Source organism: Gorilla gorilla, chromosome 4, assembly GCF_029281585.2.
Source record: "Gorilla gorilla gorilla isolate KB3781 chromosome 4, NHGRI_mGorGor1-v2.1_pri, whole genome shotgun sequence".
NCBI lineage: Eukaryota > Metazoa > Chordata > Mammalia > Primates > Hominidae > Gorilla > Gorilla gorilla.
Window position 1 is genome coordinate 57,868,545 of NC_073228.2, and position 14,095 is coordinate 57,882,639.

General features: G+C 51.1%; 1 protein-coding gene across 3 annotated transcripts; it reads left to right on the plus strand.

The window, feature by feature from the left end:
• The first annotated feature begins 3,020 nt into the window (after positions 1 to 3,020).
• Positions 3,021 to 13,369, plus strand: NLE1 (notchless homolog 1). 3 transcript variants are annotated; one of them, XM_055388469.2, is made up of 14 exons: positions 3,055 to 3,119; positions 3,255 to 3,398; positions 5,305 to 5,522; positions 6,057 to 6,136; positions 7,471 to 7,547; positions 7,721 to 7,818; positions 8,168 to 8,360; positions 8,864 to 8,999; positions 9,146 to 9,192; positions 9,910 to 10,112; positions 10,302 to 10,418; positions 11,843 to 12,002; positions 12,096 to 12,166; positions 12,981 to 13,369. In XM_055388469.2, exons 1-14 carry the CDS (start codon positions 3,102 to 3,104, stop codon positions 12,991 to 12,993), a joined length of 1,575 nt encoding a protein of 524 aa, XP_055244444.2. In that variant the 5' UTR covers positions 3,055 to 3,101; the 3' UTR covers positions 12,994 to 13,369. The 3 variants fall into 3 exon arrangements, with proteins under 3 accessions (XP_055244445.2, XP_055244444.2, XP_063562603.1); XM_055388470.2 differs by lacking the exon at positions 10,302 to 10,418 and having other exon boundaries at positions 3,021 to 3,119; XM_063706533.1 differs by lacking the exons at positions 3,055 to 3,119; positions 3,255 to 3,398; positions 7,721 to 7,818; positions 10,302 to 10,418 and having other exon boundaries at positions 5,479 to 5,522.
• The last annotated feature ends 726 nt before the right edge of the window (positions 13,370 to 14,095 follow it).

Genomic DNA, 14,095 nt, shown 5'->3' on the forward strand with positions numbered 1-14,095 from the left:
TTTTTTTTGAGACAGGGTCTCGCTGTCACAAGTGGAAAGCAGTGGCATGATCACGGCTGACTGCAGCCTTGACCTCCCAGGTTCAAGCAATTCACCCATCTCAGCCTCCTGAGTAGCTGGGACTATAGGTGCATGCCACCTGGCTATTTTTTTTGTAGAGACATGATCTCACCATGTTGCCCAGTCTGGTCTCAAACTCCTGGGCTCAAGTGATACTCCCACCTTGGCCTCCCAAAGTGCTGAGATTACAGGTGTGAGCCACTGTGCCAGCTGGATCTGTGATTTCTAAATGTGAGGAATACCAGGATATTTTGAAAACATACAACAGGGAAATATGACATCATTTCAAAGGTTTCCCTGCGTAAGTGATAAATGAGTTGATATACATAGAACTCCTACAATGTCTGGCAGAGAGTAGGCACTCAATACATTTACTGGATGAATGAATAAATATTCAAGGCAAGACCTGAAGAATGAGGAACTATTCCTGTATTATTGGCTCTGGCTACCATAACAAAATAGCACAGACAGGGAGGCTTCAACAACAGAAATTTATTTTCTCACAGCTCTGGAGTAGAGAAATCCAAGGTCAAGGTGCCATGAGGGTTGGTTTCTGGTGAGGCCTCTCTTCCTGGATGCAAACAGCCACCTTCTCACTGTGTCCTCCTATGGCCTCATCTTCGTGTGTGCTCAGGGAGGCAGTGCGGGGGGCGGGGAGAGACAGAGAGAGAGTACTCTGGAGTCTCCTCATTTCACAAGGGCACCAGTTCTATCTGATTAGTGTCCTACCCATACAAACCCACTTATTAACCCTTCCTATGTCCTTACAGGGCCCATCTCCAGGCCAGGCATGGTGGCTTACACCTGTAATCCCAGCACTTTGGAAGGCCTAAGACAGGAAGATCATTTGAGGCCAAGAGTTCAAGACCAGCTTAGGCAACAGAGTGACAGCCTTGTCTCTACAAAAATTTTTAAAAGTTAGCCGAGTGTCAGGTACAGTGGCACACACCTGTTGTCCTAGCTACTCAGAACACTGAGGTAAGAAGAGCACTTGAGCCTGGGAGTTTGAAGCTGTGTGAGCTATGATCACACTACTACACTCTAGTCTGGGCAACAGAGTGAGACCCTGTCTCTAAAAAAAAAAAAAAAAACCAATAATAATAATATATGCTATCTCCAAATACAGCCACATTCAGAGCTAGGGCTTCAATATATAAATTAGGGCAGAGGTGTCCAATCTTTTGGCTTCTCTGGGCCACAGTGGAAAAAGAATTGCCTTGGGCTACACATAAAATACACCAATGATACACCAATGATAGCTGATGAGCTGAAAAAAAAATCAAAAGAAAATCTCATAATGTTTTAAGAAAGCTTATGAATTTGTGTTGGGCTGCATTCAAAGCCGTCCTGGGCTGCATGCAGCCTGTGGCCCAGGGGTTGGACAAGCTTGAATTAGGGGAAGGGCACAATTCACTCCATAACAGTTCCAGACAGAAAAAACTGCATGGGCAAAATCACTGATGCAGGAAGAGCCATGCCTTGTAAGAACTCAGAAAAAGCCAGCAAGATTTAACCTAAAGAGAGGGGTGGCTGGACGTAGCAAGGCTGAATGGACCATTAAAAGGAGTGTTCTTTTTTTCCTGCATGTAAGGGAGCCGTCGCAGGGTTTGAGGGTGAAGAGCAACAGGCCAGATTTTTGGTCTGAAAAGATAACCCTGGCTGCATCGTGGAGAATGGGTAGAAAGAGGCAGGAATGGAAACGGGGGGCTCATCGGGAGGCTGTTGTAGCGGTCCAGGCAGGTGATGATGGTGACTCTGACCAGAGTGAGGCAGTGGAGATGGGGAGAGCAGATTCAAGCTGTGTTCATGAGGATGACTTGGCAGAGCTTGAGACTGCCTGAGCAGTGGAGGGAGAGAGAGGAGAGTTGGCAAGGGAGATCCTTCGTTTCAGGCACGAGAGCTCAAGTTCATTGCTGTCTGCTTCAGTTCCTCAGTAATATGGGGAGAAAAGGGTTGTAAGAATTAAATGAGTTATGTGGGAAAGCACTTAGAACAATTCCTGACTTGTTGATGTCATTATCACTATTATTGCTTTACAGTATTGATGATTGTAGAAATGATTTGCTTTTGTACTCGAGTATTATTGAGTTGATCCATTTTATTTATTTATTTATTTATTTATTTATTTATTTATTTATTTATTTATTTATTGAGACAGAGTCTTGCTCTGTCATCCAGGCTGGAATGCAGTGGTGAGAGCTCGGCTCACTGCAACCTCTGCCTCCCAGGTTCAAGAGAATCTACCACCTCAGCCTCTCCAGTAGCTATGACCACAGGCGCATGCCACCACGCCTGGTTAATTTTTTTGTATTTTTAGTAGAGACCTGGTTTCACCATGTTGGCCAGGCTGGTCTCGAACTCCTGGACTCAAGTGATCTGCTCGCCTGGGCCTTCCAAAGCGCTGGGATTACAGGTGTGAGCCACCACGCCCAGCCTTGACTTGATCCATCTTTTAAAAGGATACTAATTTCTAGGCTAGGCGTGGTGGCTCACACCTGTAATCCCAGCACTTTGGGACACTGAGGCTGGGGAGTGGGGGAGTTGCTGCTTGAGTTCAGGAGTTTGAGACCAGCCTGGGCAACATAGTGAGACCTCGTCTCTACAAAAAATGAGAAAAAAATAACCGGGCAGGGTGTCATGTGCCTGTAGTCCAGGCTACTCTGGAGGCTGAGGTGGGAGGATCGCTGAGCCAGAAAGTTCGAGACTGCAGTGAGCCGTGGTGGCACCACTGCCCTCCAGTCTGGGCGACGGAGTGAAACTCTGTCTCAAAATGAAATTAAATTAAAATGGGGCAAGAATCCCTGTTGTGAAGATTCAAAAGTTTACTGTGTCCTCTAAGACCCTGGCGAAAAATAAATGTGAAGGCTGTTGAGGGGCGGGAGGAGCACCAGGTAAGCCCATTTCTAATCCCTGAGGCCGTGCGCAGCGGGACGCTTCTCCTTCCCAACAGCAGAGGGCGATGTGGCCGGCGGCGACCCCGCCCGACCACGGAGACGGCGCTCTGTCTGCCGGGCTCTTTCTCCTCCACGTGGGGACGCAGGATGGCGGCGGCAGTGGCGGTGGGTGTGCGTGGATGGGGGCGGGGGGCGTCGCCGCGGGGCGCTAGGGCCCGGGTCGCTGAGGCCTGAGAGAGGCGAAGTGGGGCCCTTCTGGGCGGGCGACCAGACTGACTCCCGCCCCACTTGCTCGCGCAGGACGAGGCGGTGGCGCGCGATGTGCAGCGGTTGCTAGTGCAGTTCCAGGATGAGGGCGGGCAGCTGCTGGGTTCCCCGTTCGACGTGCCCGTGGACATCACCCCGGACAGGCTGCAGCTCGTGTGCAACGCGCTACTGGCCCAGGTAAGTGGCTGGCCAGGGCGGCCTCGCATCTCCACCCCCGGGCGGTTGCGGTGGGGGAATCATATTACCGAGGGTCTGCGGTTCATGGTCCCCCGCTAACGGACTGTGGTGACCCACCTGGCGTGAGTTCCCACCTATGTCAGAGATGGAATTAGTGGCATAGCGCTTTACACGCCAACCAAAGGGGTCCACCTGCGGAGAGGGGCCTAGCTTTGAACGCACCGGATGCTGTATTTCATTGATTCTTTGTCACAGTCCCCCAGTCTGGGACACGTTAATATCCCCATTTTACAGCGTGGCCCGGAGGGACTCAATATTTTGCACGATGCTATGTAGTAGGTAGCAGATTTGGAATTGGAACCCAAAACTATCCGAATACCCATGCTTTTATTTATTTATTTACCTTTTTTTTTTTTTTTTGAGACGGAGTCTCACTTTGTCGCCAGGCTGGCAAGCTGGAGTGTAGTGGCGTGAGCTCTGCTCACTGCAATCTCTGCCTCCCAGGTTCAAGCGATTCTCCTGCCTCAGCCTCCCGAGTAGCTGGGACTACAGGCGCGCGCCACCACACCCAGCTAATTTTTGTTATTTTTAGTGGGAACTGGGTTTCACCACGTTGGCCAGGGTGGTCTCGATCTCTTGACCTCGTGATCCGCCCGCCTTGGCCTCCAAAGTGCTGGGGATTACTGGCGTGAGCCACTGCACCCGGCCTTTGCTTTTAACCTTTAAGCCAGTGTGTTTACTGAAGAGCTGCCCTGGGGACAGGGGAGGTCCTTAAAATTGCAGTTCCTGGACCCCATCCCAGCCTTACTAAACCAAACTCTGGGATGAAGCAGAAAGTCTACATTTTTTAACAGGCGTTTTGGGAGCTTTTTACACAAATATGGTGTGGTGTGGTAGTTTGGGAAACACTGCATAATGCTATATGCTAATCCTATCTTGGACCTAAAGAACCTGAATTAATCATTGGCAATAGGACATTGAACTAATTACTTAGTTGTTCTGAGCCTCTGCTTTTGAAAACTGTCAGTGGGAATATTAGTATCTACTTCCCAGGGTTGTTATGAGATGCAGATAAAGAATTTCAGGCCGGGTGCAGTGGCTTATGCCTGTAATCCCAGTACTTTGGGAGGCTGAGGTGGGCAGATCACTAGAGGTCAGGAGTTCGAGACCAGCTTAGCCAATATGGCGAAAACAGTCTCTACTGAAAATACAAAAATTAGCCAGGCGTGGTGGCAGGCGCCTGTAGTCCCAGCTCCTCGGGAGGCTGAAGCAGGAGAATTGCTTGAACCCAGGAGGCAGAGGTTGCAGTGAGCTGAGATCTCACCACTGCACTCCAGCCTGAGTAACAGAACGAGACTCCATCTCAAAAAAAAAGAAAAAAGAATTTCCAAGTGCTGTGTAAGTGTCCTACAACTGCTGTTCAGTGACTTAAAAGGTCTTGCTAGGCTGGGCACAGTGGCTCACGCCTGTAATCCCAGCACTTTGGGAGGCCGAGGCAGGTGGATCACCTGAGGTCAGGAGCTTGAGACCAGCCTGGCCAATGTGGCGAAACCCCGTATCTACTAAAAATATAAAACTTAGCCAGGCGTGGTGATGGGTGCCTGTAATCCCAGCTACTCGGGAGGCTGAGGCAGGAGAATCTCTTGAACCCAGGATGCGGAGGTTGCAGTGAGCGGAGATTGCTCCACTGCACTCCAGCCTGGGTGACAGAGCGAGACTCTTGTCTCAAAAATAAATAAATAAATAAATAAAAGGTCTTGCTCAATGGGCAATGATGGGGGTATCCCTAGCACGATGGCTGAAAAGAAGAAGCTTCACCTCCCACAGCTCAGTGGGGAGCATCCCTGGCAGAGGGTGCCCCTGCACATCCATTGATGCGGGTTTGTCCTTTACCATTGTCCTTCAGGAGGATCCCCTGCCACTGGCTTTCTTTGTCCACGATGCTGAGATCGTCTCCTCACTGGGGAAGACGTTGGAGTCCCAGGCAGTGGAGACAGAGAAGGTCCTAGACATCATCTACCAGCCACAGGCTATCTTCAGAGTCCGGGCCGTGACTCGCTGCACCAGCTCCTTGGAGGGTCACAGTGAGGCAGTCATTTCTGTGGCCTTCAGCCCCACGGGAAAGTAAGGACAGCTGCAGACTCATGGAGGGGGTATGTGGGGGTGCAGTCTTTGCCTGGTTTGGGGAGGGTCTCCCAGAGTTATAATTGATGGGGCCTCAGGGCTGCCTACCATAGACCCAAGCTCTGGACTCAGCTTGCAATTAAGGGACTTCCTCAGTAGGGCATGGTCCCCAAAGGCTGCTTAAGGACCCCTGCCTTGGACAAACCTTTCCTAGACTTGATTTTTCAAGATCTGAGCTGTGTGACTTATATAAATCACTTAACCTTTCCGAGTTAATTTTTCATCTGTGAAACTGGGATTATTTGCTTCTCTCAAACTTAGAAAGGTAATGAGAAGCTTCAAAAGCTGGTTATAGCTGTGGAGAGGAAAGAAATGGCCTCCTGATGTATTCTCCCAGAGGACAGCATCAGTATTGTCTTTCTCCCTTCCAGGGGCGAGGAAAGAGTCCAGTTCCATATTCTATTCACAGAAAGTGATTGAATAGGTGGCAGAAATGCACATGTGCAGTGTCAAGCATCCTCTCTTCTTCCCCAGGTACCTGGCCAGTGGCTCTGGAGACACCACCGTGCGCTTCTGGGATCTCAGCACAGAGACACCACATTTCACATGCAAGGGTCAGTATGCAATTAGCCATTTAGGGGGTCTTCTTTTTTTTTGAGACAAGGTCTTGCTCTGTTGACCAGGATGGAGTACAGTGGTGCAGTCACAGCTCACTTGAACTCCTGGACTCAAGCCTTGAACTCCTGGGCTCAAGCAGTCCCCCTACTTCAGCCTCCAGAGTAGCTGGGACGACAGGCACTTGCCATCACACCTGGCTCGTTCTTTGTTTTCATAGAGATGAGGGTCTCACTTTGCAGATTACAACCCCTTAATATCCAGTTGGCGGCTGTCTGTTCCTAGGTAGAGACCATGTCCTTGAGCCCAGCCAGCCACTTAGACACAAGCAGAAACTGCACCAAGGAGTCAATATGGGACATGGCGAGAGGCTGACTGACTGCTAGCAAGGAGAACCTGGTTTAAATCCTGCCTCTGCCACAGTGGTTTTCAAACTTGAGCACAAATCAGAATTGCCCCGCCTCAGGGGCTTGTTAAAATGCAGATTGCTGGCCAGGCGTGGTGGCCCATACCTGTAATCCTAGCGCTTCGGGAGGCCAAGGCAGGCAGATCACTTGAGGTCAGGAGTTTGAGACCAGCCTCGCCAACACAGTGAAACCCCATCTCTACTAAAACTACATGGTGGCGTGTGCTTGTAATCCCAGCCACTCGGGAGGCTGAGGCAGAAGAATTGCTCGAATCTAGGAGGCGGAGGTTGCAGTGAGCCGAGATGGCACCACTACTCTCCAGCCTGGGTGACGGAGTGTGACTCCATGAAAGAAAGAGAGAGAGAGAAAAGAGAAGAGAAGAGAGAAAAAAATACAGATTGCTGGGTCCCACCCCCAGAGGTTTAGTTCTATTGGGCCTGGGGTAGGGCCTGGGAATCTGCATTTCTAACAAGTTCCCAGGAGATGCTGATGCTGCTGCTCTGACAACCACACTTGAAGAACCACTGCTATACCACAGATTAGTTAAGTGACCTTGTGTGTGTAGGGCATGTTCCCTTTCTAAGCTTCAATTTTCTCATCTGGAAAATGGGGATGATAATTCTTGCTTTGCTCCATAGCTTAGAGCTCTTGTGAGAAATAACAAGGGATGGCATGTACAAAAACACTTCATAGCATGTGTCACATAAGGAATCATTAGAGAGTGATGGTGTTATCCATGCAGCAAGATGCAAAGCTCTAACACTTGGGGTGCGTTCTATCCATCCCCAGAAAGCCTCATCGCTCCTTTTGTTCAATCATTCATTTATTCAAATGGTTAAGGAGTACCTGGCACCTGACAGGCACTGCTGGGCACTTGGGATAAAGACAGATGTAGTCCCTTATTTCTCCCTCCTCTGCTTTCTTAGGACACAGACACTGGGTCCTTAGTATATCCTGGTCTCCAGATGGCAAGAAGCTGGCCTCAGGCTGCAAGAATGGCCAGGTAGGTAGTTCTCAGGGTAACTAGGCAGAGACTCAAGGGGGCCTTCCTAGGGGACAGTTCAGAATCAGGTTCAGGAGTCTTCGGGGAGGGTTGGGTGGGAAGTGGTAGGCAGGGATTTTGGTGGAGCCAGAGACCTGTTGGGGAGAATTATTCAGTGAGCTTCTGTCCTTCAGATTCTCCTCTGGGACCCAAGCACAGGGAAGCAGGTGGGCAGGACCCTCGCTGGCCACAGCAAGTGGATCACAGGCCTGAGCTGGGAGCCCCTCCATGTGTAAGTGACACTGACGGAGCTGGGACAAATGAGCCAGGGGATCAAAGCCATCCCCTTTCCCTGCCCAATGCATAGAAGTTTTACGTGAGGGGACAAGATGGGCAGCCTGAATGACCGTGATGGCTTGGCAGGCATGGGAGAAGGGTCTCGGGCAGACCTGCATTGCTGCTTGGGAGAGGCTCTCATCACAGGGTCTGCTGGTTGCAGTCATCTTGCAGTGCAGCCGGGTCTTGGTGTCAGAAAAGCTGCCAAAAGATTGTCCATGGCCTTTAAGTTGGGAATGGGGAGGTGCCATGGGCAGACAGATGTTGCCAGGTCACAGATGAGGTCACATCTCCCTTCTCTCCAGGAACCCTGAGTGCCGCTATGTGGCCAGCAGCTCAAAGGATGGCAGTGTGCGGATCTGGGACACAACTGCAGGCCGCTGTGAGCGCATCCTCACCGGGCACACCCAGTCAGTCACCTCTCTCCGGTGGGGAGGGGACGGGCTTCTCTACTCTGCCTCCCAGGACCGCACCATCAAAGTCTGGAGAGCTCATGACGTAAGTGCTGGGAGGGTTCAGAAACCAGTCCAGAAAATCGCAAGTCACAAGATGCTGGCACTCAGAATGACCTTGACATCAGCGAGTCCAGTGTTTCCCAGATGTGTGCTGGGAGCCCTGGTCTAGGGAGGTGTTTTGGGAATGAGGAGTTCTGTGGTTGGTGCTGCACAATAGTGGAGATTGCAGAGTCCCCACGAGATCGTCACATTCTGGAAATTCCTCCTGTAGGACAGCTGTTGGGCTTTATCAGATCTACCATATCCCAAATGTATTGGACTGGAGCCGTTTACTCTGACATCCCTAACTCCTCTTCCATGAAACATTTTCATGATCTGGACTCCATTTTACAAGTGGGGAGAGACTTGACCCCAGAGGGGTGGTTTGATTAAGATCACAATGCATGAGTGATGATGATTCTTAGTCTTGTACCACCCGTCTCCTGGGGCTAATCGCCCAGGCGTGGGGAGGAGTGTGTGTGTCTGACCTGACTCGCTCTCCCGTAGGGTGTGCTGTGCCGGACTCTGCAAGGCCACGGCCACTGGGTGAACACCATGGCCCTCAGCACTGACTATGCCCTGCGCACTGGGGCCTTTGAACCTGCTGAGGCCTCAGTTAATCCCCAAGACCTCCAAGGATCCTGTGAGTGATTGGGAGAAGGAAGAGCGGGGGCTGATTGGGAAGGAGCCAGTTCTCTAGCTTAATGGGGAGTGTTTGCTCTTTGTGTTGGATTTTCTTATTGGCCTTCTTCCTCATCTCCTTTTCTCCCCTCCGGTACCTGGTCACAGTGCAGGAGTTGAAGGAGAGGGCTCTGAGCCGATACAACCTCGTGCGGGTGAGTATGTGCCAGCCACATGCACCCCTAGCTCTGTACCAGTCCTTAGCCAATCACTAAAACCCTCTCAGACCCTTCTCCCTTCTAGACCCAGCTCAGAATGTACCTATTCCAAAAAGTTGTTCTTCATAATCCTAGTTTGCAATCCTAAAATACTAATGTGCTAGAGATCATTTTATTTCGTTTTTTGTTTAGTTTATTTGCTTGTCTATTTATTACATTTCCAACATGCTTCTTTTTTACTTTAATTTGTTGTTTAAGATTGTTTACACATTCACGTTCAAAAAATACAAAAGGTAGATCGCGGAGTCTCCCGTCTCTATTGTAGCATCCAGTGCCACCAGTATCCTGAATCACCTTCCAGAGATTTAATATACAGACACGTGTCTATATACGGTATATATGTATAAGCACACACACACATGCATACATACATAAAATCCTTCTTTTAACACATTATTTTGTGCCTTTTTCTGTAATTATGTATCTTAAAATTTTTTTCTACATGCATGTAGAGTTTCTTTTTCCTTTTGGATGAAGTGACTTGCCTGGGGTCACATGCGAGTGAGTGGCCAACCCAGTCCTCATTGCTCCTAGTGCTGGCCTCTCTCTGTCCCTGGCATTGAGTAATCAGGGTGTATGCTTGCTGCCAAAGTCGGGCCCTCCTCCTTCTTTCTGAGACCACACCCAACACAGTGTGCTTTCTGCCTCCCCTAGGGCCAGGGTCCAGAGAGGCTGGTGTCTGGCTCCGATGACTTCACTTTATTCCTGTGGTCCCCAGCAGAGGACAAAAAGCCTCTCACTCGGATGACAGGACACCAAGCTCTCATCAACCAGGTGCTCTTCTCTCCTGACTCCCGCATCGTGGCTAGTGCCTCCTTCGACAAGTCCATCAAGCTGTGGGATGGCAGGACGGGCAAGTGAGTAGGGGTGGGTACTGCTCCTCTGTAAGGAGTGAATGGTGGGAGGGGCTTGGCACTGCCACTTACTAGCTGTGTGGCCTTGGCAGGTGTTTGGATTTTCTAAGCCACTGTTTCCTCTTTGGTAATATGCAGACCTCCTACCTCTCAGCTTTGTTACAAGGTGTTTGTTTGTTTGTTTGTTTTTAGAGATGCCTTTCACTCTGTCACCTGGTGTTCAAGTGGCTCGAGTGCAGCGGCACGATCTTGGCTCATTACAACCTCTGCTTCCTGGGTTCAAGTGATTCTCCTGCCTCAGCCTCCCAGGTAGCTGGGATTACAGGCCTCCGCCACCGTGCCTGGCTAATTTTTGTATTTGTAGTTGAGACGGGGTTTCACCATGTTGGCCAGGCTGGTCTTGAACTCCTGAGCTCAAGTGATCCAACTGCCTCGGCCTCCAAAGTGCTGGGATTACAGGTGTGAGCCACCATGCCCAGCCTAGTTACACGGATTTAATGAGACAGTATGTTTAGGACCCGCACTAAGTGGTCACTAAAAATGCTAGTTCAGGCTGGGCGTGGTGGCTCATGCCCATAATCCCAGGACTTTGGGAGGCCGAGGCAGGCAGATCACCTGAGTTCAGGAGTTCGAGACCAGCCTGGCCAACATGGCAAAACCCTGTCTCTACTAAAAATACAAAAATTAGCCAGGCGTAGTGGCATGTGCCTATAATCCCAGTTACCCCGGAGGCTGAGGCAGGAGAATCATTTGAACTTGGGAGGCAAAGGTTGCAGTGAGTCGAGTTCACACCACTGTACTCCAGCCTGGGCAACAGAGTCTCAAAAAAAAAAATGCTAGTTTATGTCTTAGGAGAGAAGTGATCTTAGAGCTAGCTGCTGAAGAGGTAGGGCTGTAGCCCTGGAGAAGGTGAAGTGGTGGTAGGTAGGCTTGTGGTACAATTGTTACTTGGCCCTCCTCAAAGTGTGGGCCATAGACCAGTGGCATCAGCATCACCTGGGAGCTTGATAGAAATGCAGAGTCCTGGCCCCAACTCAGACCTTGTGGATCTGATTCTTCATTTTAACAAAGTTACCAGGTGACTCTGCTGCCCACTCAAGTATGGGAACCCTTGGTGTGATGAGGCACAATGCTCTTGGGGTTCATCGGATTAGAGGAGAGGCAAAGGCACAGGCAAGGGGGAGAAAAAGAGCCAGGGAAACCTTGTTAGGGCGGAAGGGGGGACCTCTGCGTTAGTCACTGTGTTTTCACACAGCAACCCTTTAAGATAGGTAATTGGGTTCCTTTTTAAAATAAGGAAAATGAGTCTCAGAGAGGCCTGATGGTTTGTCCAAAGAGAAACAGCTAGACTGTGTTGACGTGAAAGTTCAGTGGGCCCACTGTTACTCCATGCCACCTGTCAGCAGGCACCTGCTGTTTGGGGGGATGACAGGCAGATGGGCTAAGCAGATGGCCACGTTGGAGTCTAAGGCATGCAAAGTTGTGCAGGTATGGAGGGCACACAAGAGGCATGCTAGAAGCTACTCATTTGGGGAAGTTTTACAAATTGTAATGACTGGTAATGATTAAAATGGTCTGGGATGGGGACCAGGCAGTGTGATTTGTAAAGGTTCCCAGGTATTTCTAACAGACAGCCGAGGTTGAGAACCACTGCCATGAGCGTAGGGGACCCTTCAGACGTGTTGAAAGATCTAACTCAGACTAAAATCCGTCATCGTCTTCTCCTGGACCAGGTACCTGGCTTCCCTACGCGGCCACGTGGCTGCTGTGTACCAGATTGCGTGGTCAGCTGACAGTCGGCTCCTGGTCAGCGGCAGCAGTGACAGCACACTGAAGGTGTGGGATGTGAAGGCCCAGAAGCTGGCCATGGACCTGCCCGGCCACGCGGATGAGGTAGGGCCAACCCTCAGGCAAAGGAGGGACTGGGATTGGAGCCTGGCTGTCTCCCTCTCACCACCCCACCTGCCTTCCTCTGCCTCCCTTTAGGTATATGCTGTTGACTGGAGTCCAGATGGCCAGAGAGTGGCAAGTGGTGGGAAGGACAAATGCCTCCGGATGTGAGTGTTGGGGAAGTGGTGGTTGGCATGCACAGCCCTCCTACCCCTAAGGTCCCTCTGTGCACACTTTCCCTTATGGCATAGAATTCCGCAGGGCCGTCCAGGTGCTCAGACTGTCTTGAGGAGGCGTGTGGAGCCAGATTCTCAGTGGGCAAGTGGGAGGGCCACAAGTGGGAGGGCCACAAGTGGGAGGGCCACCGGAACAACAGAGGCCACAGGACACCTCATAGAGGGCGCGTCCAGGTCTTTCTGTCAGTGGGCAAGTGGGAGGGCCGCCGGAACAACAGAGGCTACAGGACACCTCATAGAGGGCGCGTGCAGGTCTTTCTGTCAGTGGGCAAGTGGGAGGGCCACCGGAACAACAGAGGCCACAGGACACCTCTTAGAGGGCGCGTGCAGGTCTTTCTGTCACTGGACTTCAGAGTCGCAAGACCTGAGTTGAAATCCTGGTTCTGCCATGGAGTAATCACAGAGAACTTGGTTAATCAGTCTCTTGGGAATTATCATACCTTCACAGACAGGATCAAAAATAGGAGGGTCAACACTCTGGAAGACAAAGTGTTGTGTGCTTATAAGGGATTGTGACTGTTTGCTGGTGGGCATCCGGAGGGCCAGGCCCTGGGTGGAGGTCCTGGTGGCAGCAGGCAGTGAGTGGGCAGCCTGAGTTTGGGTGGGCAGAGCAGGGACGGTCACCCGGCTCTTGGTGACTCTGAGGGTGGACCACAGGCCGTCCGTCCGTTGACACTGGGATTATATGACGGCCTCCCTTTCCTAAGGTGGAATCCCCATCCTGACACCCTTTCCTTCTCCACAGATGGAGGAGATGAGACGGCCCGAAGTTCTCTCTGACCCCCACCTGGACTCGGCCTCTGCCAGCTGCCTTCCCTGCCAGAGAACAAAGGCTGAGATGGCAGTGCACACACCCTCCCCACCAGTGGGGACCTGAGAATGCGTGTGGCCTGCTGTCCTCGATAGACCGGGGTGGGGTTTTCCCACAGATCCCCTCCTGTGGCACACCCCAGAGCCAGAAATCGAAAGTCACAGGAAGTTGTCACTGAACTTGGCCTGTGTCTGCTACTCTGTACCTTGCTGGTACAGACAGGGGTGGTGGGCAGCCAGGCTCTATGAGTGGGTCCCTAGTGTCAGCTCTGTACAGGGTCAGACCCCAGGTTCTATGACCAAATAAATAACTTACGTTTTGTGTGTTGGGTTCTAATTCCTTGTCCTAGAATCCCCATGACTCAATCAAGGACTGTGCTAAATCAGATTGTCCAGCCCCAGCCCTTGCACTGGACTACGCCAAAACCACACTGACCAGGCACTTGCCTTCCCTCTCTTCCCCCATGTCGGTAAGAGAGAGGCCAGTTGTGATAGTGGCCAAGGAGAATCTAGGGCTGTATTGTTGTCCACTGCAGTAGGCACCGGCCACATGTGGCTGCTGGCATGAAATAGAAGTGCAGTTCCTCCATCGCACTGGGTAAGGCCTCCAGTATTGGACAGCACACAGAAAGGTTTTCATCATCAAGAGAGTTCTGCTGGTCAGCCCTGCTCCAGGGGACGCCTCTGCCTTCGCATAGCACACTGCTTGAGGTCCCGCCAGGCACCAAGCACTGCCCTGGGCCCTTGGGATAGAGCGGGGAAGGTGATGGCTCTTCCAGAGGATTCCCTCAGATGGGGAGGCAGCAGTATGAGCTCTGAGCAGAAGTGGGTATGGTTGATACAGAGGATAGTTCTTTGCCACGAGAACTTTAAAGCAGTGAAAGGAATTCCCATCAGGACTCAGACCCCAGGCCGAGATCTTGCCCTGAATGTACCCTGCCTCTGCTTTCTCCTGCATCCCATGCTAAGCAGGGTCATGGTCTGAACTACTCAGATTGGATTTCCAAACCATCCTTGTATAAACTGCTCAGAACTAGCATCTTGCTCCTT

Bases quoted from the DNA above. Each gene is read 5' to 3' on its own strand.
- NLE1 (XM_055388469.2), top strand. The intron at 9,193-9,909 runs GTGAGTATGTGC...TGCCTCCCCTAG, and splicing joins GCCGATACAACCTCGTGCGG to GGCCAGGGTCCAGAGAGGCT. The intron at 10,419-11,842 runs GTAGCTGGGATT...CTCCTGGACCAG, and splicing joins CTCCTGCCTCAGCCTCCCAG to GTACCTGGCTTCCCTACGCG.